Source organism: Adiantum capillus-veneris, chromosome 16 (genome assembly GCF_014529385.1).
Source record: "Adiantum capillus-veneris isolate H3 chromosome 16, ASM1452938v2, whole genome shotgun sequence".
Lineage (NCBI taxonomy): Eukaryota > Viridiplantae > Streptophyta > Polypodiopsida > Polypodiales > Pteridaceae > Adiantum > Adiantum capillus-veneris.
Genome location: NC_140946.1, coordinates 143,982,400 through 144,009,031, shown reverse-complemented (window position 1 = coordinate 144,009,031; position 26,632 = coordinate 143,982,400). Strand labels below are relative to the sequence as shown.

At 41.5% G+C, this 26,632-nt stretch overlaps 1 protein-coding gene across 1 annotated transcript; it reads left to right on the top strand.

Moving 5' to 3' along the window:
- Positions 1–671: 671 nt before the first annotated feature.
- Positions 672–25,922, top strand: UBC22 (ubiquitin-conjugating enzyme 22). The gene is made up of 6 exons (XM_086485694.1): positions 672–941; positions 1,363–1,507; positions 1,625–1,702; positions 24,296–24,408; positions 24,549–24,652; positions 25,425–25,922. The coding sequence occupies exons 1-6, from the start codon at positions 939–941 to the stop codon at positions 25,750–25,752; spliced, it is 771 nt and encodes a 256-aa protein (XP_086341820.1). The 5' UTR covers positions 672–938; the 3' UTR covers positions 25,753–25,922.
- Positions 25,923–26,632: the final 710 nt, after the last annotated feature.

Genomic DNA, 26,632 nt, shown 5'->3' with positions numbered 1-26,632 from the left:
GGCCTCTCTCTCTCCCTCTTTATCGCGTGCACAGGGGCTTCTCTCAATTTTGGAGTCTATCCTTCATGTCGCAGATTTCTACACCTGTAAAGGGCTCCCCCTTCCGCCATATTATGCTAGTTTAAATTAGTAAGGAGTATCACATCTAACATAGGCCGGGTTCAAACGACGCGGTGGAAGCGGAGAGAAGCAACTTGTACCTTGCGCGCGTTGGTTCAGAAGACGTCGGTGGAAGAGAGGAGACGAGCTGACAAAAACAAGGTTTCGCCATACAACACAAGCACGCACTCACAATTCATTAGTCTGCTCAGGTTTACTTTGTCTTCTTCTGCGTGGCAATCCTCTCTTCCGAGGGGGGTTAGCGGAAAAGAAATGGCGGGTCCGAAAGAGAGGAGGTTTCTGCACATGCGAATCGGTTTACTACAACTCAGCTCCACTTCTTCTTCCGCCGCTCCGTCTGAACCGGGCCATAGTGACCTCATGCTTTGCATTTTTGCAATTGGAGAAAAATTGAGTGGGTATCGCCAAGAAAGCTACGTTTTCTCCAAACGGCTAGTTTAATAGAAGGGGGCAGGCGTTTTCAAATGCTCCATTTCTTTAGCGAAGGTTTCATTTCATTTCATTTCATTTCATTTCATTCACAACTAGTTCTGCTCTGTCATCTCCCCCTTGACATCATTCCAAAAAAGCAGGGGAAGAAAAAGCATTGGCAATTGTTTGTTTTGTGTGTGCGCGCGCGTGTGTACCCCCCATTTCTTGGGTTGCAGAGAGCCCCCCTCTGCTGCTTCTGATCTTCCTCAGTTGCCGCCATTTGTGGTGTCGAGCAGCCATCGTGATGCGCCCTTGGCAGATTTGACGCGGGGAAGGTTCCATTTCGCCATCGCTACACACGGGGTGTCACAGTGGAGAACCACACAATTCCGTGATATCCCACATCTATGGTATGCATTTCCTCTCCTCCTTCGCATTCTTTGTCATCTGTGTTGCTTGTCTAGGCCCTGGAAAAGTCTGTTAGGTAATGCCCTCTCGCAAGGCTCTCGCCATTTCCATGTCTAGTGCTATAATTATGAAAATGGCTGCATTCTCTGCAGTTTTCATTCTGTATGAGCTGCAATGCGATTTCCCACACAGAGTCTGCCCTGGTGATTTTGGAGATGCAATTCATTTCTACCCATGTTGGCCTTAGACAACTGTGTACTGCTCTGCATGTGCTGATCTTTTAACTTAGAGCTCTTATGAAAGCACAGAAATACATGGTCTGCTGGCATTGAGAAACTTAAAATGCATTGTGTATTCTCTGTGCCCATTCAGGGCGGCTCACCGTTCTAGGATCAGCTTGATTATGGTGGTACATTTTTGCAGGCAACAAATGAGAATCTTCCACCCAGGGTGATCAAGGAGCTAGCTCGCGAGCTGAAAAGTCTTGATGAGAGTCCTCCTGATGACATTCGAGTTTCTGTCAATGAAGACAATTTTTCGACTATTTTTGCAGATATTGATGGGCCTCGTAAGTCATCTCTCCTCGTAAAAGGCCTGCGTATTTTGATTTTGGTTTCTCGTGAAGTTTATAGTTTGTCCTGAGTTTGAAGCTTATACATATGGGCAATGATGTTCTCTTTGTCAGCTGGAACGCCATACGAGGGTGGAGTATTCCGGATGAAGCTGGTTCTAAGCCAAGATTTTCCACAAACCCCACCAAAAGGTGAGAGGTCTTCTATTTCGCAGGTGAAATGCTTATATGTGTTTATCTACTTGTAAGTTTCAAAAGGTAAGAGTAGAAAGTATTTTGTGCAATTTACTTAGATTGATTTGGTGGGTTCTACACTTAAGTCATTGGTAAGCGGCAACACACAATTTGTGCGAGTAACAGTGAGTGTTTTAGGTTTAGGGGAGATGTATCCGCCTCTGGTTTACCATCTACTTGGAAGTGTTGTTTAGCTTCTATGCACACTCTGTAGTCAAAAGGGCTATATAGCTTCTAAGTTATGGTATAAATGTGTATCTCCATATTGAAACCGTTAATTTTAGATTTTATGTGCTAGTTGCCTATGTACTGATGTATTGCATTTGCCTTTTTGATAAGCTGTGAGCAATGAGTTTGTAGATTTAGGAGGGGCTGTCTTTTTGTATTTTGCTCATAAGCGCTGAAGGCAGTGTGAACTTATTTGAATAGCATGTAGACATGTTGATGCCTCAATAATCGAAAAATTATTCGAGGCCGGGTTCAAATGAGGTGGAGGAAAATACCCTCCAATTTTCTGCCAGGAGCTTATGATGTTCACACATCGTGGTAGAAGGAGCAGCAAGTTTGATGTGCTCACATGGTTACAGAGACGTCATGCTACTGTGATTGGGCAGAGGAGCATTTGCCAGTAGTGCTGCTGTGATTGGGCAGGGGGTGTTTGATTCCCTACTGGCAACTTGCTGTCAGCTTTTTGAGCAGCAGCTCTGTATTTCTTGGGGGGGGGGGGGGGTTCTTGGAAGAAGTTGGGGCAGGGTGGAAAATTTTTGATCCAGTCATGAGCAGCCATGTGGCATCCCATCAGCTTTTTCTTCCTTCTGCTGCTCCGTTTGAACCCACTCAGAGATGGGGCTCTCTTTCAGTATTCAAAAATATTCGAAATCTATTATTTCAATTTGATCAACAAGTATGTTTGTGGGGCTAACCCACCCTAAGATGAGGCTGTCTTTCAGTATTCAGTGATATCTGAAATTTATTATTTCAATCACATTAACTTGTAAGTTTGTGGGGCTATTTGTGTCAAGGTTGGCTTTATTTTATCGTAGGGTTTACATTTTTGTAGGGGTTGAGTCTCAACTATGTTGTATAACATAGTATCTTGGGGTTCTTGGAGATTTTGTTGAGTTTCCTGCGTTGGTAGCTTTGGCTACTATTGTGCATAGTTTCCATGGGAGCCTAGTGTTTACACTCCGTATTCTTGACTCCACATTCTTGATCTTTTACGTTGCTCAATAACTTGTGCTTCTTTCTAGCTGTGAAGGATGTTATATGAACCAAATTAGATGTACCTTTTGACCTTTTTTGTGCTTTTCAAACGAAAATGTTACATCTAGATCAGGGATTTGATTGGTCTTTCTAATGCAAAATCTTGTAGATAACCAGCTTAGTATGCAAGTTTACTTTTCTCTTATTTTTTGTGGTTCTCAATAATTTTTTTGTTTTATCAACATGGAGGTGAGTTGGTAAAGGTGTTTATGGGATCAATTGTTTCCTTACCTTGTAACTTACTCATGCTTTGTGCATGTGCATCTGAAGTCTTAACAATGATAACAACTTTTAATTGATCTTTTTCTTTGATTTCAAAAACCTTTAAAAGTATGTTTGTACTTATGAACACAATACGTACAAAATTTTTCACACGTTCAATATTTCTCTATAGTTATTTTCCATATAGAATTGTGTGCAGCTCTCAAATGGATACTCGCAATTCAGATTAGAGCCGCGTCAAAAGTATCTTAGTGCATAGTTACCAACAACGTTTCAGAGATTTTGGTTGGAGTTTTGGAGTTTTTCAAGTTTGAGAAGGTTGAGGTCTTGGGTCTTTCCAAAAGTTCAACATAAATAAATATGTAATTGTCATATATAGGTATGCTATTATATGTAGGCGTGATTCTTGGGAGAGACTCCTCTTGGGGCTACTATCTAGTGCATTAGAGAGGCTAGATATGAGGGCTAGTTGGCCGAATTCACTTGTGTAAGGCTGAAAATGCAAATCGCCAAGACTGATTTGATTTGAGGGCCTCTTGGACCATTAGGGACTCTTTAGGGTTGCGACAATCTGAAAACTGCGGATCTTCGGGTTTGATTATTTAGGGCTGATTTGTGACATAGTAATCGTCGTTGATTACATCTGCAAAACAGAACAAGGGTGACACAATAATATAATCAATCAATCATGTACATGCATGGATGGTGCAAACCACATGGCATGCATCACATGTTTCTAGGCATAACTATCTAGTTCAATCTCGAACCCTCAGATACTCCATATGCACTGGAATCAATCAGACTAGTTATCACATCGAGTTCTTATCTTGAACCCCACGGATGTCTCTAGTGTACTAAAATCAATTAGGTTTCTATCTAGCCATCTCATCCTCATTAGAACTTTTGATATCCTCGAGTAGCAATAATAGCCATCACATCCAGATCCCACCGATCTTTGACACATGTCTTGATGCACTAAAACCACATACCCAATTTAACTCATCCAAATTGGAACTTTTGATGCACCAGATTTATCCATACTAATCATCACATCAGTTCGAACTCGAACTTTACAGATGTCTCTGATGAATTAGTACATCATGAAGATAGAATGCTGCAGACATTCCATTCAATCATACCCAATCCAATAATAAGACATTAGTCAGAATGAGAGAATAAATCATGTACGGGCTGTGTTTTTCTAGGCGAACTTCACCAATGGCAGTTATTTGTCCTTAAAAATTTTCAAATCCACGTCGCTCGAATTTCTCACATCTAGCAAAAGGATCACTTGCTTTGTCTTCAAGACTTCCATAGTGAGCATCATAGAAACCTTGCCTTTTGTTGATTTGAATACAAATCATCGGCTGCTTTAAGGAAAACAAATTGTCTCCCCATAAATCTATCTGACCCATGTTGAGTCGGGTCTTCTGCCTTTTCCATTCTGCTGCAACCAAACTTTTTTTGAATCGCCCTTGCCAAAAGCCGTGGATTGTTTGCCTTGCACTGCTTTTCTGCTGAGTTGCATTGTTTCTATTTTGGCTACTTCTTCGTCATCCGCCTCAGAGAAAACATCCTCCACAAGATCTTTCTCTTTGATGGTGTTGCCGAGCTCTACTTCTTCATTGTTGTTCTCCTCTTCACTTTCGTGAGAGGTAGACTTTGAAACCATCGTGCTTTGCTACTATAGGAAGGATCGGATTATTCGTAGAAGAACAATCAACTGGGCTTTGATATGAGTGAAACCTTTATGTACGTTAAGCACAGAAGGTGCATCACAATAGCAAACACTGCTACTTGGATAGAGAGAGAGAGAGAGAGAGAGAGAGAGAGAGAGAGAGAGAGAGAGAGAGAGAGAGAGAGAGAGAGAGAGATACCAAACATGAGACATAGGTTGGTGGAATTCCTTCTCTAGAAGCGTTGGCCCTCAAGACGAGCGCCCTTGAATGGTATTTCTCTTATATTGCAAAAGAAAAGATGGCCAATACAAGTTGTTGTCACAAGTGCTCAAAACCTTCTCGATCTTCACAAGACTCAAGCCTTCGTCGTCTTCAAGAAATGCTCTAAGAGAGAGATCGCCCAAAAACTGATGATCTCTACAAATGCCCTCAAGAGGTCTTTATATAGGTAAAAACCTAGCCTTTTTTGGGTGTCCTTGACCTTTGGCTTTTCATTTGTTCGATCCCTTGGCTTATAAAAAGAAGAGCTCTCCACTTTCTTGGGTTGATTTGTGTTATGTGTCTCACTTTTAGGGCTGATTTGTGACAAATAAGTGTGAGACATGTGAGAGGATGCACTATTGTCTCCAATCCACTCACCCTTTGCCACGTCCTCAAGCTCTTGTGGAGTAGGTGGTGCAATTTCCTCCAAAGGTTTCACTAGGAGAGAGAGAAGTAGAAGAGGGGATGGAAACAGCCTTTGCAGCCTCTTCTTCTTTGGACTTATCTTTGACTTAGGTCTTGTTATATGCCTTGGATTTATTTTCAACAATTAACTTGTTGGAGAGATCTTGGTTAACAAAACATTTCTATTTAAGATGACCATTCTTCCTCAAAATGTGCAATGTTGAGGTTCTTTGGAATCTTTGGCGGGTGTAGAAGCATTGTCGGTTTTAGATGCTTCAAGAATTTGCTTTGAGTTATTGTTTCCGTTGTTTTGAGCAACTCTCAATGATAGTCGAGGGATTCTAAATTATAAGTCGCACTCCTGCAATACTCTAAGCAAAATTGTATACAAATTGTAATAGGCTTGGACACTCCAAGTGAGAAATCAATAAGAACACACGAATTGAAACTACAATAACTGAACTTATACATATATATATATATATATATATATATATATATATATATATATATATATATATATATATATATATATATATATATATATATATATATATATATATATATATATATATATATATATGTATGTATATATATATATATATATATATGTATAGTACTTGTCTTGTGATAGCAGAGTTGCCCCTACAACAGCTTGAGGCTTTTGCTTTGTTTTTGTTCTCTTGAGAGCGCTAGAGGAGTGGCCTTCAGGTGATATTTAAAGGCCCTAGTAGGCCCATGAAAAGCAATTCACATGAAAAGCTTTTGGTCCAAAAGTTGGCGTTGAAAAGCTTGCCATCAATGGAAATCCGTAGGCTTGCCACGTCAGCAGCACAGAAGGTCGTACAGTTTGCCACGTCATTAGGCAACGTGAAATCTAGGCGTCCGTACTACCAGATCGCTAGGTCTTCTGATGGTGTTGGGTCTTGCTTCATCTTTAGTAAACTGGGCCCCATTGGACTGGGTACCATAAGTTGGTAACACTTCATTATTATGTGGCCCCTCTCGACAAGGATCTGTATGTTTGTGAGAACTTCTGCTTCTTCTACTGTTTCTAGGGTTTAGGCCCCTAGGTCTTTAGTGGCTTGACAATCAGCAGTTTGTGACATTCCGTTTCGGACCTTTTTTTTTTAAAGTGTAAATTTAGAAAAAATACACGCTTTTTTTCAAAATGCTGTTTTTGCGAGCAGTTTCATGGGCAAAGCTTTAGGAGCCAACAACAAATGCCTGCATTCACGAAAAGATAAGCTCTTGTAGCGTATGGACAATTGTGACTTGTGACATGTATGATGTATCTTGTAAGTTGTACCTTGGTTTGACACTCTGTAGTAATTGAAAATAGTCTATTAAGTTACTTGTAGGGTTGTAGACTTACAAGTCTACGGTTTTTTTTGAAGCCTTAAGTTTTTTGAAACTTCTCGATCATGTTTTGTTGTGTTTCGGTTAGAAATACACCTATAGTCCCTCCTAGGCTACTTGCTTTATGAAATATATTGTTGATAATAGTTTTTTTAATAAAAGGCCGTTTCTTGACCGTTTTTGCCTCAGATGAAACTTCGAAACACCAGTGTTTCCATTTCTGTTTTTGCCGTTTCTGTATTGGGTGGTGACTATGGTGACATGGTACCTCCAATGAGTGTAGACGTCGCCATAGTAACTGCAATGAGGTTAGTATCGGCATAAGTACCAACAACAAAATGGGCTAAATTTGTAAAAGTACCAATGGTAAAATGGAGCTAAATTCCATTGTGGCCAAATAACCATTGAATGTTGAAACTCGGGACCTTGTTACACCACAAGCTTATTATTGCCAATTAACGATTTGCACATAGGATAAATACCAATTTCCCATTAGAGCTTGACATTGAGAGACATATATGTGTGGAGATATAAATAGTTTGAAAAGATTGAGAGAGACAGATTAGCTAATGAGAGAAGATTGAGAGTGACACACCAGTGTTCCGGAACGGCCATGCCCTTTTATAGGAATTATTTATTGCTCCAAAAATTTACAAGTGTATAGGCTGAAAATTCAGCATGGAATCACCGTGCATTTTGCTTCATGCAATCACTTCGGCAGCACCATTTTCGATGTCTTCCTTCCTCTTCATAAGCTTGCATGAGAGAGAGAGAGAGAGAGAGAGAGAGAGAGAGAGAGAGAGAGAGAGAGAGAGAGAGAGAGAGAGAGAGAGAGAGAGAGAGCGTGTTGAACTTATGGAAAGGAGAAGCAGCATGTGGAGTGTAACTAGCTTGGACACTCCAAGCGAGAAATCAATAGCAACACAGGAACAAAAACTTCATAATCACTGAACTCTAATAGATAGAGAGAGAGAGAGAGAGAGAGAGAGAGAGAGAGAGAGAGAGAGAGAGAGAGAGAGAGAGAGAGAGAGAGAGAGAGACGACAGTCACATCACGGGACATTCACAGGACATCACACGACATCACAGGATGTCACAGGACAAATGAATCACAGAAAGATTATGACTGTCAACAACGTATTTAGTAATCGCATCTAGATCCATCTTGGACGTCACTAATGTCGGATTAACTAATCCTTATTGCGATCATGTCTATAGAGATTTATGAGACCGAAATGTTGTAGTCATTTCGTCTGTCAGTTCCTGCACTCAAACAAGTCCAATGAAAGAGTACAAATTATTCATGTTCAATCTCGGGAATTCCGTTCATAAAGTCATACAACAAAATACTGTCAGCCCATCAGTATCCCTGAAACCCAAAGGGGACATCAGTGACCTTATTCAATCGAGGTAATCTGTTGAAAAAGGAGTGTAGTGACTCCTCTCTTGTGCAATCCCTCTGCACTAGATTCAACCTTGTTGATCTCGGGGATCTATCGGAGTAGACGATGCTAAACCGAATGCATCAAGGTGAAGTTCCAAAATCTGAGGAGTATCTGCTAGGTCCTCCTCCTCCATCCACTTCACATCTAGTGCCGGATAGTTCTTGAATTTAACCAAGAACCGCCGAATCACTTTACTTTTCATCTATCTTTCCTTGTGTGCCAAAATCTTTTCAGGAACGAGTATCTCCTTGCTCTCTTCCCCCATCAACTAACACCTCACCTTTAAAAGGTTTCAAGAGACTTACATGGAATGCATTGTGAATCTTCCAAGTATCGGGCAACTTGAGTCGAAAGAAGACATCATTTATCTTTTCTTTAATCTGGGAAGGGCGATAATACCTCATGCTAAGCTTTGGAAAAAGCTGCTCCTTGCGGACCTTGACAAAAGCAGTGTCCAAGTCCCTCGCGTACTGGTCGGCTTCAAAAATCTTATTCTGGGTATGGGGAATGTTCTGATCTACCAATTGATTCCCTTTTTCCTTTCTTTCCATCTGCCTTGGGACCTGCGGGTATCATTTTTCGCGGGTGCTCGCTCTCAGACTCTGCGTCCAAATGCTCTGAGAAGTGAGATTACAAGGGTTGCTAAAAGGAGAGCCCCAAAAGCATGAAACTCAAAAGCAATTGTTCCCAAATTTGCCAATAAAAGTATCAGCGCAATTGGCAAGGTTCCGTAGAGTTCTGCCACGTCAGCATGTCAACGCAAAAAGCAAAAATCCGTACTGTCTTCCACGTCAACGCGAACTGCGGAATTTCGTACTGCTGCCAAATGGCACTTTGCCATGTCAGCTTGTCCGTTTAGCATGTGCCACGTCATCCCATTTGTCTGCGGGTGGTCATGCCACGTCATCAGTTTGTGACATGGAGGGCAATGGCATAGAGGCTTCTTGGAGTGACGTTGGGCTAAAAATTGAGTAAATGGAAATTGTGTTTAGGTGAAGGGAAAGGCTTTTATTTATAAGAGAGGTGGTCTCTTTTGAAATTTCAGTCCTTCTTTGAAATTTGAGACCTCCTTTGAAATTTCAAGCCTTCTTTGAAATTTGAGGCCTTCTTTGAAATTTTAGGCCTCCTTTGAACTTTGAGGCCTTCTTTGAAATTTGATACCTCTTTTGAAATTTGAGGCCAGTTTCTAGAATCTTCTAGAATTTTCTAGAACCTTTTGTTTTTGGAAAATTGTTAACTATCGTTTAATGTCACTATGGTATCAGATGAAAGCTCTTTGAATACAATACATAAGTCATGCATTTTGAAAACAACATTCAATTCAAGTCATCATGCATGTTTTACTGTGTGTGTCCCTTAGGTAAATTCCATCTGCTCTATACACTTGTATCCATCTATATCTCTTTTCCCAAAAAGGTAAGAGGATATAGTCCTTCATGCTTTCAAGCATGTCAATGGCCATTCATACTTCCCCACTAATCAATCATGGTTCCGTAAGTACAAGAACACATGTCCAATCATGTAATCTTTCAATCGGAAAGACAACATATGTAATATTTCTAAAATTCCTTTTGTTCGTATTCAAAAGCTGATGACATACGTCCCCCTTCAATTTTAGTTGTCCTCAACTAAAAGGCCTCCAATAGGGGTTTAGTTCTTCTGTATCCATCCATTTGGCATCAAGGGCTGAATAATTCTTAAACTTCACCAAGAAATTCATGATAATCTTGCCTTTGGGCCCTTTCTTTTCTTTATGAAAAACAATCTGTTTTGGTTGCAGCACTTCAATAGATTCTTCATGAAGTTAAATGGATCTTCCATGATAGGAGAGGATGTTTCTTCTCCATGGCAGGGCTTCAATAAACTCACATGAAAAGCATTGTGAGTTTTCCAATGAGAAGGCAACTCAAGTCGAACTGCTACATCATTGATCATTTGTTTAATTTTGAAGGGTCCATAAAACCTGTTTGAGAGCTTGATGAATTGACTCTCTCTACCTTCTTCTTCTTTAGGCGCTTCTTCTCAAATTTGAGAAGTACCCATTGTCCTTCTTTATAATCTGCTTCCCGTCTTCGTTTGTCCGCAACTTTCTTTTGCTTGGCTTGAGACTTCGCTACGTCTTGATGCACTTGAGTGAGCATCTGATCCATATCTTCAACAAACCTAGCTGCTGTGAATATTTGTTCTTAGGTTTGCATAATAGGCAATTGATGTGGTTGCCCATAGATCACTTCAAAGGGTGCTTTTCCTGTAGAAGAATGTACAATATTGTTATATGCAAACTCAAGAAGAGGTAGGTATTTTTCCCAAGTGGTCTTTTGCTGAGCACAAAAGCACTTCAATAAATCCAAGATTTGAAGATTGGCATTTTCACTTTGTCCGTCTGTTTGAGGATGATAAGAAGAAGAGGTATTTAGCTTAATGTCGACATTTTCAAACAGTGCTCTCCAAAATAGGCTTGTCGTTCTAGGATCTCTATCTTCGACGATAGACTTTGGAAGCCCATGGTGCTTGAATACTTGAGAGAGATGAATGGTTTCCATGTGTTCTGCTCCCATGTTTTCTTTACTGGAATGAAGTGTGCCATCTTGCTAAATCTATCCACAATGGTCCATTTAGGATCATTTCCCTTTTGGGTCTTTTGACAAACCTGTAATAAAATCCATTGCAATGCTTTCCCACGGCCTTTATGGAATAGGCAATGGCTGCAATAAACCTTGTGATTTTCCTCGATCAAATTTTACCTTCTGACGTGTAATGCATTGTCGAACAAATGCATCAATGTCCTTTCGTAAAGTTGGCCAATAGAAATATCTTTCAACCATTTTAGTAATACCCCTGTGTCTTGCAAATGGTGGTGCATGACATTCCTCTATAACTCGTTGCCTTAGTTGCTTTACAACACAAAGTTGATCCTTCATCATCAAGAAACCTTCTCGTATTGAGTATGGCATCTTAATGTCTCCTCTCTGCAAGGAATACCATGCTTGAGCAAAGCTGTCAACTGCAACGGAAGTGCTTATGGATTTAGCTCGGTTCTAGTACTCCGCACAAACACAAAGGACACTTTACTTCACTTGAAAGAAGTGAACTGAACTGATATTTCACTTGAAAGAAGTGAACTGAACTGAAAGAAAGAGAGAAACACATGAGAGAGAGAAGAGAGAGACGACACTGATGTCGGATACCTGTAACAAACTTGGACACTCCAAGTCAAGAATCAACCGCGACAGCACCAAATAACCACTTCAAAACAATTCACAGATCACAATAGATTTGCACTGGCCCGGCGGAGTTCCGTGCCTAGAGATATTGGCCCCAAAGACTGGCGCCCCTTTCGGTATTTCTTTTTGTATTAATCAATCATCAAAGTACAAGAGAGCGGTTAGGGTTTCACTCTCAGACTCTGCGTCCAGATGCTCTGAGAAGTGAGGCCCTCACCACTAATTTAAAGGTTACAAGGGATGCCCAAAAGCAGAGCCCCAAAAGCTTTTAAAATCAAAAGCATCAGTTCTCTCTCTCTCTTAGAGAGTTTTTTCTCTTTTTTTTTTATAAAAAAAAAGCAAAAGCAAAATTCGCGTCGCTCATCATTTTCCAAAAAATTTTTTTTTTAAATTTTTTTTTAATAATAATCCGCCTCCGCGATTTCCGGAATTTAGGGTTTTTGGCAAAAATTAGGGTTTGCAGGAATTTTAGGGTTTCTGCTGTCCGCCACGTCATCACTTTGTGACAATACCAACCTTAAGGGCCCCCTTGTTCTGTTGCGAGAGCAAATACTTTCTTTCTTCTTGCACAATGCTGATACAACGACTAGATGTTGAGATGATGATGCTAATGGATACTGATGCTGTGGTACTTGACGACGAGGACGACGAGGACGATGACAATGTCCAGGCTGAAATCTGAAAACTCTAGGTACTTCTGCTAGAGATCTGCTACTGTTGCGGTACTGCGGGCTGATCTGCAACCGCCAAGGCGTGCAATGGCTGAAATGCAAAAACGTTGGCTGATCTGAGTTGAATCTGCAAAGTGCTGGTTGTTTTGGGCTGAAACCAAAAACGCTAGGCTAATCTGGGTGTTGATGGGAAACCCGGTTAAGATCTGCAACGGGATGGTGTGGGTACTTGCGAGGTTTAGGGCTGATCTGAAAACATAGGTTTTATGGGTTGAAAACGTTGGTCTTCTATTGTTGAAAACATTGGGTTGATCCTGGAGAAAACGCTGGAGCCCTTGAGCTGATTGGGCGCCTGCCTCCTTGTGTCTCTGCATTCATTTGCTTCTACTGAGCGCCCAATGGGTTTCTTTTATAGTTGCTTTAGCCATTTGCCCTACCTACATTTCAACAAGGGTAAATGAAAAGTCACTTGTTAATAAATGACCTATAAGAGGTGCTTCACGCGGTAAAATGCTTGCATGATGAAATGTGTCCTGCGCAAGAGAGGGCATGCAATTGTGACCGGCCTGGACATACACGTTCTGCTAGAGGCTCACAAAGGAGCGAGTCTCAGTCCTAAGCTACTGGATCATGCTAGACGTGGCATAACATGTCCATGTAGCGCAAGTGAAGTGCGCACATGGCAAAAGTCTTCATCTGCACTGTATACATCACGCATGGTTGTGAAATTAGTGGTTAGGGTTTCACTCTCAGACTCTGCGTCCAGATGCTCTGAGAAGTGAGGCCCTCACCACTAATTTAAAGGTTACAAGGGATGCCCAAAAGCAGAGCCCCAAAAGCTTTTAAAATCAAAAGCATCAGTTCTCTCTCTCTCTTAGAGAGTCTTTTCTCTTTTTTTTTTATAAAAAAAAGCAAAAGCAAAATTCGCGTCGCTCATCATTTTCCAAAATTTTTTTTTTTTTAATTTTATAATAATCCGCCTCCGCGATTTCTGGAATTTAGGGTTTTTGGCAAAAATTAGGGTTTGTAGGAATTTTAGGGTTTCTGCTGTCCGCCACGTCATCACTTTGTGACATACCCCCCTCTTGAAAGCATTGTAATCGACCGCGATTACGCCTGCAAAACCGACAAAAGCCATAAACCGTCTTAGCAGACACTGACTGTTAGTACCTACGTACTAGGAACACACATCTAGCACATGTACAAAATTGACAGTCACATCACACGACATCACAGGACATCACCAGACATCACAGGACATCACATGACATTCAACATTCATTCGGATCTTAGACCATGATTTATCGGCAATGTAGCTAGCAATCACATCTAGGTCCAATCGGGACCTCATCGACGTCCGATTGACTAACCCCTATTGCAACCATGTCTATTCGAGATCAATCAGACCAAAATGCTGCAATCATTTCGGCTATCAGTTCCTGCACTCACGAGAAGTCAAGAACAAATCAGTATCATAATCAGGAATTCCATTTCATAAAGTCATCCAGCAGAATATTGTCAGCTCTCAGTATCCCTGAAGCTCAAAGAGACATCAGTGACTTTAGTATCAAAATCGAGGCATCTGTTGACAAAGGAGTGGAGCGACTCCCCTCTTGTGCATCCCACTGCACCAGATCTTCGGCCAAGCTGAGTTTCTGGGTTCCGTTTGGAGTAGACTATGCTAAACCAAAACATCGAGGTAAAGTTTCACAATCCGAGGAGTATCTAGATGCTAGGTCCTCCTCCTCCATCCACTTCGCATCAAATGCAGGAAAGTTCTTGAACTTAACCAAGAACCGCCTTCGGACTTTACCTTTCTTCGTATCATTATGTGCCAAAATCTGTTCAGGAACAAGGATCTCCTCGTTTTCTTCCACTTCGGGTTGCTCATAAGGCTCCCCATCATCAGGCACATCACCCTTAACAGGGTTCAAGAGACTCACATGCAATGCATTATGAATCCTCCAAGTATCTGGCAGGTCCAATCGGAAGGAGACATCATTTATCTTGTCAGTAATCTGGAAAGGTCCGTAGTATCACATACTAAGCTTTGGAAAAAGCCTCTCCTTTCCCTTTTTTTTTTCTTAGGCGTGCCTTCTCAAAAGTAAGAGCACCCAATCATCCTCCTTCAGTTTCCAGTCGCGACGATGGCGATCCGCTGCCTTTTTCTGTCGTTCTTGAGACTTCTGTAAAGTCTCGTGAACGTTGGCAAAAGCCGTATCCAAATCTCGCGAATATTCATCCGCTTCAAATTTCTAATCTCTCGTGCTCAGGAAGGATGGAACCTTCGCAGCAGTTTCAACAATCTCTCATGGCGTCTTCCCCGTCGAAGAGTGTATCGTGTTATTGTAGGCAAATTCCACCAAAGGTAAGTTCTTTTCCCATTGAGTCTTCTGATGCGAGATACAAGACTTCAATAAATCTAAAATCACTGAATTGGCAATCTCAAATTGCCCGTCAGTCTGCAAGTGGAACGATGACGAGAACTGCAACCGCGTCCCAATGTTCTCCCAAATTGCCTTCCAAAACAAACTCATAAATCTGGGGTCTCTGTCGGAGACAATCGTCTCAGGCGTGCCATGTAATCGGAAAATCATCGTGATCATTCTGTATTCTCGGGAGATAAAAAAAAATGAAATCCATTTCAATATTTTCCCAGGGGCGGGTGGGTGGGTATGGGTAAAGGCTGTAACAATCCCTGTGCCTTATGCCTGTCAAACTTGACCTTCTAGCATACCAAGCAACTGCGCACAAACTCTTCCACATCCTTCTTCAGTCTCCGCCAAAAGAAATCTCTCTCTACCCCTTTCATGGTGGTAGCAATGCTGCGGTGACCCATAAAAGGTGGACAGTGGCAATCAGTCATAACCTTTTCCCTCAACGGCTGTGTAACGCACAACATAGTCTTTTTCATCAAGTAGCCTTCCCGAAGGGAGTATCCAACTACTGTCTCCCCATCCCGTATCCGTGTGAAAATATCTGCAAAATCTGTATCTGTGGCACACTGATCGACCATATCCTCGAAGCTCCTATGATGTATCGCGGAAATAGCCAGAACCAACGGTTTCCGAGACAAAGCATCTGCCACCACATTCTTCTGTCCCTGCACATGGACAATCTGGAAGTGAAACTGTGACAAGATGTTCGCCCACCGCATCTGCTTTTCCGAAAGCTGCTTCTGTGACAAGAAGTAGCGCAAACTCTGATGGTCTGTAAAGACAATAAAATCCGCTCCGAGTAGGTAATGCCGCCACTGAGTAAGAGCATGGATAACCGCCAAAAGCTCTTTCTCATAAATCTGTGCTGTCATCTCCGGCCTAGAGAACAAACGGCTCTCGTAAGCTATGACATGGCCTTCTTGCATCAAGACCGCACCCAGACTACGACCACAAGCATCACAATATACTTCGAATGACTTCTGCAAGTCCGGCAAAGTCAAAATAGGTCCCGTAGTCAATTTCTCTTTCAATGTCTGAAAGGCAGTCACCTCTGTGGGTCCCCACGAAAAAGGTACTCCTTTCTGTGTCAAGATATGCAAAGGGGAAGCAACCTCTGCAAACTTTCGTATGAACCGCCTGTAGTATGAACATAGTCCCAAGAAGCTTCTAACTTCATGGACATTCCTCAAATCGGGCCAATCACGGATAGTCTCTATCTTGGCCGGGTCCATTTGCACTCCTGTTGTGTTGCTGACACAATGTGTCCCAAAAAGTGTATCCATGGTAGGAAAAAATTCACTTTTCTTTGCATTAATCACTAGCGTGTGATCTCGTAATGCCTAAAAGACTTGAAGCAGATGATCTCTGTGTTCTGCCTCATTCTTCTAGAAAACAATGATGTCGTCAAAGAAAGTGCCAACAAATAGCCTGTACTCTCGAAAAATCCTGTCCATCATCCGGTTAAATGTCGCAGGAGCATTGGTTAAGCCAAAAGGCATCACCAAAAACTCAAATAACCCAAAAGTCGTCCGAAAAGCTGTCTTGTAGACATCTCCTGGCGCTATCCTGAGCTGATGATATCCACTCTTCAAGTCAATCCTGCTAAAGCACGAGGATCCCTGTAACCTGTCGAGTATATCATCGATCCTAGGAATCGAAAATCTGTTCTTGATGGTGATTTCGTTGAGAGTGCTATAATCGATGCACATTCTCCAAGATCCGTCTTTCTTCAAAACCAACAACACTGGAGAGCAATACGGTGAAGTACTAGGCTGGACAAGACTCTTTTCCAAGAGGTCTTTCACTGAGTTCATAATCTTTTCATTCTGTACTCGGCTCACACGATAAGGTGGCCGATTCGGTGGCGTGCTTCCAAATATCAGATCAATGGTATGATCTTCAGGCCCTCTCAAAAGCAATCGGCATGAGCGTGGAGAAAAAAAAATCTTGGCGTTCTTTTCTTCAGGTCAAAACATATTCAATCTTTATCCATCGTTCAGTTCTCCCAAAAGAATGAGTAAGAAAACTGAAGTTCATCAAGTACAATCTCTAAGCCCTTCATTTATCAAAGTCGCTTTCTCGGCCTGGTAGTCAACCACGGCGTAGTTCTTGTGGTACCAAGGGATCCCAAGTAGAACGTCACTCGCGTGCCCTGAACACCCCTGTCATTGCAAACAAAGTTTGCCAATGCTCGGTGTAATGGCAACATCCCATCCGGGTGCCAGTCGAACTACCTCCGCCTGTGGCGTCAGTCTGTCGGGCGTAGTTCCAAATCGAGCCGCCAATTCCAAGTGAAAAGAACTTGGCCTTGGCTCCTTCAAAAGAGCTTCCTGATCCTTCACTTTGCCCCGAGAGCGGCAAAGTTTGTACTTTCATTCATTAGATTCGGTGCAGGTCCCACGCCATGTGGTACCAGTTCTACTTTTCTATCTGCCTTTTCTGCCACATTCCTCAGCTGCTCTCGAACTCTCAGACCTGTCGTCGTCTTTATCATTCTGTTCTTTCTGTGCCTTATCAGGGCACTTTGCGGAAATATGTCCATGTTTCCCGCATCCAAAGCACTTCCCCTCTCTGATGAAGCGAGCTCTCTCCTCAGGAGTAAGCTTGGGTCGTGCATCCTTTTTTTTTCTCTGGGTTGCTCTTTTTCATTCTACTTTCATTCCCAGAAGTCTGTTTGGCTCGTTGTGTCATGGCCTCATCTGTGGGGTAGGTCAGACTGCCAGAGTGAATGGCAAAGCCCCGCTTCGCATGACTCATCAACTCCTGAATAGAAGCTGACTTCTGTTCCAAGCAGTGATCTCGGATCTCTGTAGGTAGACCCAAGGTAAACCGCTCAATTTGTTCTCTGAACGAGATCTTCTTGAATGAAGAGGCGGGTAGAAAAGAGCTCCAGAATCTTTCACAATAAGAATTCACTGTATCGCTCTTGGTCATCCGGAGATGGTTCCAAGCAGCTCGTATATCTCGCTCAAACTCTTGAGTCAACCAAGAAGAAATAAAAAGCCTCTTGAATTTCAGCCATGTAACTGGCACAGTCTTGCTTAATAGAAGCGTGGACCACCAAGTACGAGCATTCCCCTCAGAGTAAGAGGCAGCTCTCCGAATCTTGGAGTGCTCTGAATAGCATCCTCCCGCGAAAGCGATGTCAAACTGCTGTATAAGAGACAAAGCCTTCGAAGCATCTGAGTATCCTGAAAAGTATCAAACTTGATCGAGTGGCCACCTTCCTTAAACTCTCGGACTTTCTTGCTGTTATCTTCGAGAAAGTCATACTGGTTGGCTTTGTAAAAATTCTTCTTGTTCGCATAAAACTTTCCGTCATCGGAATCTGAGCTGTCTGTAGACGAGTCCTCAGTAGAACTGTCAGTCTCTGGGCGAGATGTAGCCTTCTTTGCCTTTTTCTTGCCTGTTCCGAAGCTTTGTGTCTTGCTTCGCTTTTTGCTTTTTTTCTGTCTTCTTCGCTCTAATCCGAGGAGCTAGAAGAACTGTCAGAAGAAGAAGAAGAAGAACTGGGTACTCCTTCAAATCGAACACGCTTCTTCCGTTTCTTTGCTTTGTCGAATGTCGACTGACGACCCAAATATCCCGGGAAGTCAGTACCTTTGTTCTGCTTTTTGCCGTGCTTTTTGCCTTTCTTTTGCACGTCGAAAAGCTGAGCAATCCGTGCATCAACCACGTTCTCCAGTTCCTTCTCCGTATATTTCTTGGAGGTAGAAGGTTTCTTGAGAGCGGGTTTCGGGAGTGGTGTTGTGGTTCTCTGCCACTCTATCTGTACCTCTTTCAAAGAGGTCTGGTTCATATATTTTACCATCTTCGGGTCCTTGGCAAAATTGAGCATCATCTTTGTTGCATCGCCAATCAATTGACGACGCTCCATCTCTGTTTGCTCCGCCTTAGTAGGCCGAGGCGGGCCATACTCTCTGTCTGAATCTTCGTTGTGATCCCAGCCCGCATCTCCAGATGCAGAGGGAGTCGACTGATCATTGCCTGAAGCCATAGGTGCCGCGGAAAAAAAAAATTCGGGGATCGGATTTCCCGTAGAAGAGAAATCGGCCGTGCTCTGATACCACTGTAACAAACTTGGACACTCCAAGTCGAGAATCAACCGCGACAGCACCAAATAACCACTTCAAAACAATTCACAGATCACAATAGATTTGCACTGGCCCGGCGGAGTTCCGTGCCTAGAGATATTGGCCCCAAAGACTGGCGCCCCTTTCGGTATTTCTTTTTGTATTAATCAATCATCAAAGTACAAGAGAGCGGTTAGGGTTTCACTCTCAGACTCTGCGTCCAGATGCTCTGAGAAGTGAGGCCCTCACCACTAATTTAAAGGTTACAAGGGATGCCCAAAAGCAGAGCCCCAAAAGCTTTTAAAATCAAAAGCATCAGTTCTCTCTCTCTCTCTTAGAGAGTCTTTTCTCTTTTTTTTTTATAAAAAAAAAGCAAAAGCAAAATTCGCGTCGCTCATCATTTTCCAAAATTTTTTTTTTAAATTTTTTTTTTAATAATAATCCGCCTCCGCGATTTCCGGAATTTAGGGTTTTTGGCAAAAATTAGGGTTTGCAAGAATTTTAGGGTTTCTGCTGTCCGCCACATCATCACTTTGTGACAATACCAACCTTAAGGGCCCCCTTGTTCTGTTGCGAGAGCAAATACTTTCTTTCTTCTTGCACAATGCTGATACAACGACTAGATGTTGAGATGATGATGCTAATGGATACTGATGCTGTGGTACTTGACGACGAGGACGACGAGGACGATGACAATGTCAAGGCTGAAATCTGAAAACTCTAGGTACTTCTGCTAGAGATCTGCTACTGTTGCGGTACTGCGGGCTGATCTGCAACCGCCAAGGCGTGCAATGGCTGAAATGCAAAAACGTTGGCTGATCTGAGTTGAATCTGCAAAGTGCTGGTTGTTTTGGGCTGAAACCAAAAACGCTAGGCTAATCTGGGTGTTGATGGGAAACCCGGTTAAGATCTGCAACGGGATGGTGTGGGTACTTGCGAGGTTTAGGGCTGATCTGAAAACATAGGTTTTATGGGTTGAAAACGTTGGTCTTCTATTGTTGAAAACATTGGGTTGATCCTGGAGAAAACGCTGGAGCCCTTGAGCTGATTGGGCGCCTGCCTCCTTGTGTCTCTGCATTCATTTGCTTCTACTGAGCGCCCAATGGGTTTCTTTTATAGTTGCTTTAGCCATTTGCCCTACCTACATTTCAACAAGGGTAAATGAAAAGTCACTTGTTAATAAATGACCTATAAGAGGTGCTTCACGCGGTAAAATGCTTGCATGATGAAATGTGTCCTGCGCAAGAGAGGGCATGCAATTGTGACCGGCCTGGACATACACGTTCTGCTAGAGGCTCACAAAGGAGCGAGTCTCAGTCCTAAGCTACTGGATCATGCTAGACGTGGCATAACATGTCCATGTAGCGCAAGTGAAGTGCGCACATGGCAAAAGTCTTCATCTGCACTGTATACATCACGCATGGTTGTGAAATTAGTGTGATATCCAATAGTGATGGCTCCAATTTGAGGTCTTCTTGACAAAGCATCGGCCACCGTGTTGTCTTTACCCTTCATGTTTTTCAGAGTGAAATGAAATGTAGATAAAAAATTTGCCCACCGCATTTGCATTGGTGACAACTTCTTTTGTGTGAGGAAATACTTTTAAGCTTTGGTCATCGGTTTTGACCACAAAAGTAGTGCTTAAAAGATAGCGATTCCATATGGTTAATGCATGAACCACAACAAGTAATTCTTCTCTTCATCCCGCAACCTCCGACTCTCACAAGTAATCGGCCTTCTATCCTGCATCAATACAACACCAATGCCTACATCTGAAGCATCACAATGTATTACAAAATCTTTGTTTAAATCAGGAAGATGAAGAACAATATTCTTGCTAGCTTCTTCCTTAAATTGTTTGAAGGCTCGCTCTACTATTCGCGTCCACATGAAGACAACTCTCTTTTTGCACAAGTCATGCAAAGGTGTTGCAATGTGCGTGAAGTAGCGAATGCATTGCTTGTTGTAGTAAGAGCAAACTCCAAGAAAGCTTCTGACTTCATGAACATCCTTCGGAGTTGGCCATTCTACAATGGCTTTTACTTTGGTAGGATCCACCATCCTTACACCTGCTCGAATGATGTGGCCAAGATACTTTATTTTTTGCAAAAAGAATTCATTCTTCTTTGGGTTGACATAAAGGTTGCAAGTCCGCAATTCATGAAACACAATTGTCAAATGTTTCTTATGCTCTTCTTCATTGGATGAGAAGATGATGATGTCATCAAAGAAAGTTCCACAAAACTTCCTATGAGGACGAAAAACGCTATCCATCAATTGGTTGAAAGTACCTGGTACATTGGTTAGACCAAATGGCATAACCAAGAATTCATGCAAACCAAAAGTAGTGCGAAATGCTATCTTTGTGATGTCTTCAGGTGCAATGCGCACTTGATGGTATCCACTCTTCAAATCAATTTGGAAATTCAAGCTCCACTAAGTGTATCCAAGATATAGGATACTTGTTTTTGATGGTGACTTTATTCAAGGCTTGATAATCAACACACATGCGGAAAGAGCCATCTTTCTTTTGCACAAGCAAGACTGGTGAGAAATAAGAGGTCGCACCATGCCTTTCTGCAGCAATTCATTTACTTGCTTCATGTATTTTTCGCGCTGTGAGGCACTCGCACAATAGGCAACTTGGTTGGGGGTTGAGACACCTGGAATAATATAAATTTTATGATCTTCCTGCCTTTCGGGTGGAGAGATAGCATGTTGGACTCATGGAGAAGTAGCATGTAGAGGGCAATGGCATAGAGGCTTCTTGGAGTGATGTTGAGCTGAAAATTGAGCAAATGGAAATTGTGCTCAAGTGAAGGGGAAAGGCTTATAAGAGAGGTGGTCTCCATCGAAATTTCAGTCCTTTGAATTTTGATACCTCCTTTGAAATTTCAAGCCTTCTTTGAAATTTGAGGCCTCCTTTGAAATTTGAGGCCTTCTTTGAAAGTTCAGGCCTTCTTTGAAATTTCAGGCCTCCTTTGAATTTTGAGGCCTTCTTTGAAATTTGATGCCTCTCTTGAAATTTGAGGCCAGTTTCTAGAACTTTTAGAAGTTTCTAGAACCTTTCATTTTTGCCATGAAATATCAATATGGGTATCAAATGAAAGCTCTTTTCGAGTAGAATACATTTTGAAAACAACATTCAATGCAAGTCATCATGCATGTTTTAATGTGTCTGCCTTAGGTAATTCCATTCGTTTCATACACTTGTATCCATCATCTATATCTTTTTTCCCAAAAACGTAAGAGGATATAGTCCTTCATGCTATCAAGCATGTCAATGGCCATTCATACTTCCCCTCTTAAGGATAGAAGTATGTCTAATCATCATGGTTCCGTAAGTACAAGAATACATGTCCAATTATGTAATCTTTCAATCGGAAAGACAACATATGTAATCTTTCATAAATTCCTTTGATTTGCATTCAAAAGCTGATGACAAATGCATCCTATGATGGCACCGTTTGGTGATGACATATATCCAATAGCAAATACCACCAGGCAGAAAACTTTGCACAGTGTGAGCTTGTGAATTAGTACCGCTTGTAGAAAACTTCAAGGTTTTGATGTGGCACAAGTCATCTACAACAGTTTAAAACCTCCCAAACTTTGAGCATTCTCATGAGACAAAATAAGGCAATCCATTGTATTGTCTAATAACTTCGACAAACTGTGTAATCTTGGTGGCCATGGTTGCATCCATTTGTGTATCTAACCCCTTGTTGCCATGCTGTACGTACTATATGTATCTTACATATGCTATTGATCGATTCCTTCACATCATATTTTTCAAACTTGGAAAAGGTGTGGCGGGAGAGCCCTAGTTTAAACTTTTAAGTTTTTTCTTATAGTTTAATAGCATTATTGTAGTTTCACTTAAAATATCTTTCATGACCTTTAATGTAGAATTAAAATAAATCTACACTTTTTAAAGTTCTTTTCTTATTGTAGCTTCGCTTAAAACATCTCTCGTGACCTTTCATCTTTGATGAACAATGTAGAATTAAACTAAATCTAATTAAGTTTTTTCTTATAGTTTAGTGGCATTATTATAGCCTCATCTATGAATGTAGAATGAAATTAAATTCTGAACTTTCATCTTTGATCAACATTGAATTAAAATAATTTCGTATATTTTTTTCAATACATTGCGTACCTTAAGAACCTTTATTTGAGGGTGAGGAACAATACACGTATCATGTGTATCTTACGTATGGTACCTAATGTATCTACCTACCTACCAAGAGCTCTACCCAAGGAAACCATAAGAGAGAGAACCAACAAATTGCTGCAATTGGAGCTAACAAGGAGATATTAGTGTACACTGTGTACGAACCTTATCTGATGGTCACCAACAATATGCGTATCATTTCGTATCTAGCATATAGGTATGGCGAGAGAGCCATACATAATTCATAGTCTACACTCTCAAGTAATTTCTTATAGTTTAATAGCATCAATGTAGCCACAATCTAAACACCTTTTATGAACTTTCATTTTCGAGCATCAATGTAGCCACATCTTTTGTGTATTTTGCTAAATACATTATGCACCTTCCGTACCTTATGCAAGGGTGACGAACAATACAGATATCATATTCGTATCTAATGTATGGTACCTAATGTATCTAACTACCTTGATAATGGCTCGTGAAGCAAGTTCAGAGAGGGAAGGAGAAAAACTAAGCAATATACCTTGAGGTCAGGGTTGACTCCTTCGATTAGTCCGGTTAGTCCTCTCTGACTTTAGTCCTAGTTAAATTGGCCCCATAAAAAAAGATTGGACTAAACAAAAATGATTGTACGTCTATACATGTATTTCTTATTTAGGCTTCAATACAAAACTGTAAACAACACACAACTATAAATGTGAAGGTACAAGAGGCAAGAAAATCTCGGAAAGAAGGGCTCAAAATAGGCCCAAAAGGGTTTGCAATGCCACGCTTTTGGCTGACGGGATGTTTAGTCTGTCGGATGCGCATAGACATTGTTGCTCGAGGTCATGTCAAGCTCTTTCTCTCCTAGGATTTGATATTCTCGCGCTCACGTAATTGCGAGAAAATAAATTACATTCTCAATTTTTGTTCCAATTTCATGTTTCAATCCTTAGGGCAATCTTAGTGCCACATCCTTTTCAAGTAATTTTAGTTGCATGGACACAATCCGTTTCTCGTTAATTCGGCAAAGCAGTTATAGACTGTTTTTTAGTGACAAGAAACTTCTTTCATACATGATCACATGCAAAAGTGGAAGAAATAATGAATGTTTGAAGACCTTGGTTGGGCCTTCTAGCCTCCTTATGTTTGTAGCTAAGACATGAGATCAGTCCTTGATCAATGAGTTTGTAGTAATAGTTGAACAAGACATGGGATGATTCTTATGTTTGGGCCTTTCTAGCCTTCTTATAATATAGCTAAGACATAAGGTCTGTGCTTGACCAGTGAGTTTTGTCACAATAGCTGAGGCATGGGATGATTACTTATAATCATTATTTATCTTTTTCCTTGCAGGTTATTTTATGACAAAAATCTTCCATCCAAACATTGCCAAAAATGGAGAAATTTGTGTGAACACTCTGAAGAAAGACTGGAAGCCCACCCTTGGTTTGCGGCATGTCCTTCTGGTAATTTTTTTTCTGTCGACCCAAAATATACAACTCAGATAGCTTTTACTCTGAGAGCCGCCCTTGGTTTCAGCTGCAACACTTGTGTATATGACTGCAATTTTCGTGTGCATTTTTGAAGTCATTTTTGTTGTCAACAGGTGGTACGATGCCTTCTCATTGAGCCTTTTCCCGAGTCAGCCTTGAATGAAGAGGCAGGAAAGATGCTGATGGAGGATTATGAAGGATACGCAAAACATGCAAGGTAAAGTTGAAGGGGTTTTTAACAGTCAACGGGTGGGCATTTAGATTACTTGTTTAAATTCTAGTTTTGTGGCATCATGATTTGTTTTGTGCTTTGTCGTTACCATGTGCTGCCAGTCAGTAGCAAACATGCAGCATGGGTAGGGGTACACACTTGCACACTTGCAATAGATCCCGATCCTTTACAATTAGGAGTCAAAGATGTTTGGTTGTAATTATGCCTGGGTTCAAACCCTGGGTCCAGACGAGCCCTCTGGCACACCGGGGGATTGGAGGCGCCCGGTGGGTCTGGAAGAAGACTCCTTTTTAGTTCAATGGGTGTGCCATGAGTAGCAAACGCCCCTTTCTTCTTCTTTATTGCGTCTGGGCCTAGCCTAAGTTGACTTTTTGGTAGTACCTGCGACCATTTGTGCGCGTAGCACTCTTATGTTGTAGCAGGTTGTCATTGCCCATAACAGAATGTTGGATACATGCTGCATAGGTTTTGAGTATAGACAACAATGTCTGTGTAAATTAGCAGTTAGTGACGGACATTTAGGTTTGGTCCTTTATGTGTTTTTCTCTGGTAAAAGCTCAAATTGGTCTTTGCTTTGTGGTATTCCTACTTATATTGCAGTATACTGCCCTTGTAGTGCAATATATTAGTTTGCAAACATGGAGAGAGGCTGTGGGCTGGCTTTAGATAATATTTTTGTAGTTTTCATATCTAAACTGCCATTACATCTGTCTGCCTGGTATATTTCTCTGTAGCTGAGTTGGGTATTACTTGCCAGGTTGATGACCGGCATACATGCATTGAAGCCGAAAGTGAGGAGCAAGGTGGCCATTGGGGAATCCACAACAATCAATGCGTCCACAACGATCAATGCAGGTCCTGGTGAGAGTCTCAGTTCCCAGGTTGTTCCCCTAGCTAGCAATGTGCAGCACAGGGACAATAACTTGGATAATGGGACTGGTTCTAATACGGAAGTGCATGTATTTAGTACTACTGCAACAATGAGCCCGAAGAGGGTGGAGAGTAGTGAGCTGACCAGCTCAGCCAAGGTGCCCTTAGATAAGAAGAAACTTGAGGCAAGGAAGAAGAGCTTGAAAAGGTTGTAGGCCTGAACAAATAGACGATATGATTGCAGGCAGGGGCTCTTGCTCTACTACCCTTCAAATGTTAAGGACTGCATGTTGTGCATACTTGTACAATGCTAGAGAGTTAACAGAAGTTGTTGCCATGTTGTGTTGCTAATTCTCTTTACTACATTCAAATCAGTTCCTTGGAATGATCTGGTGTCTGCACTAGTTTGGAGATTCTCTTATGGATGTGTGTGAAGACGGTCATCTTATTAGATTCCTCCTTTAAGTGCCAAACAGTAATGAATGTCTCTCCTTAATTAGGAATGGCTGTTGTTCACTGCTATTAAGTTGGTTTCGTCGTCGGAATTTTCCTGTTATTTTAGAAGACCCCACAAAATAACTATTCCTTCGTACCTACAGTGACATAGTAGAGTTGGTAATTGGTTTGGTGGTCTGAATTGTAGTTATTAGAAGCTTCACTTATTTTCTGTCGTCTTCTTGTCAGCTTATAAAATAAGAGGAAAATCATCTGGGGCCATGTGTGAGTATTGAAGATGACTCTTGTATGACGATTTGCGATGAGTGCACGAATCGTAGTTTCTCATGCTCTTTGTGACATTAAGTATACATGCTGAATATGCTGATTATTTTCGACGAAATTTCTCCTTAGATTTGATATCTACCTGTAAATCAAAGACATCTCTCTTGGATTTGATATCTACCCTTCAACTGATGATATCTTCTTTGGATGATCTAATATAAAATTTTTTCCTAGTTCATGCTCAAAACTGCCTTAAAGTAGCAGTAACCTGCATTCTCCTTTTATGCATCTCATGTGGGTATCTGATCCACTAAGAAACCATCTCTCCTTGTTTGGAAACCCTCAATGTCTTTCTTTGTTTCGATTCACATTAGA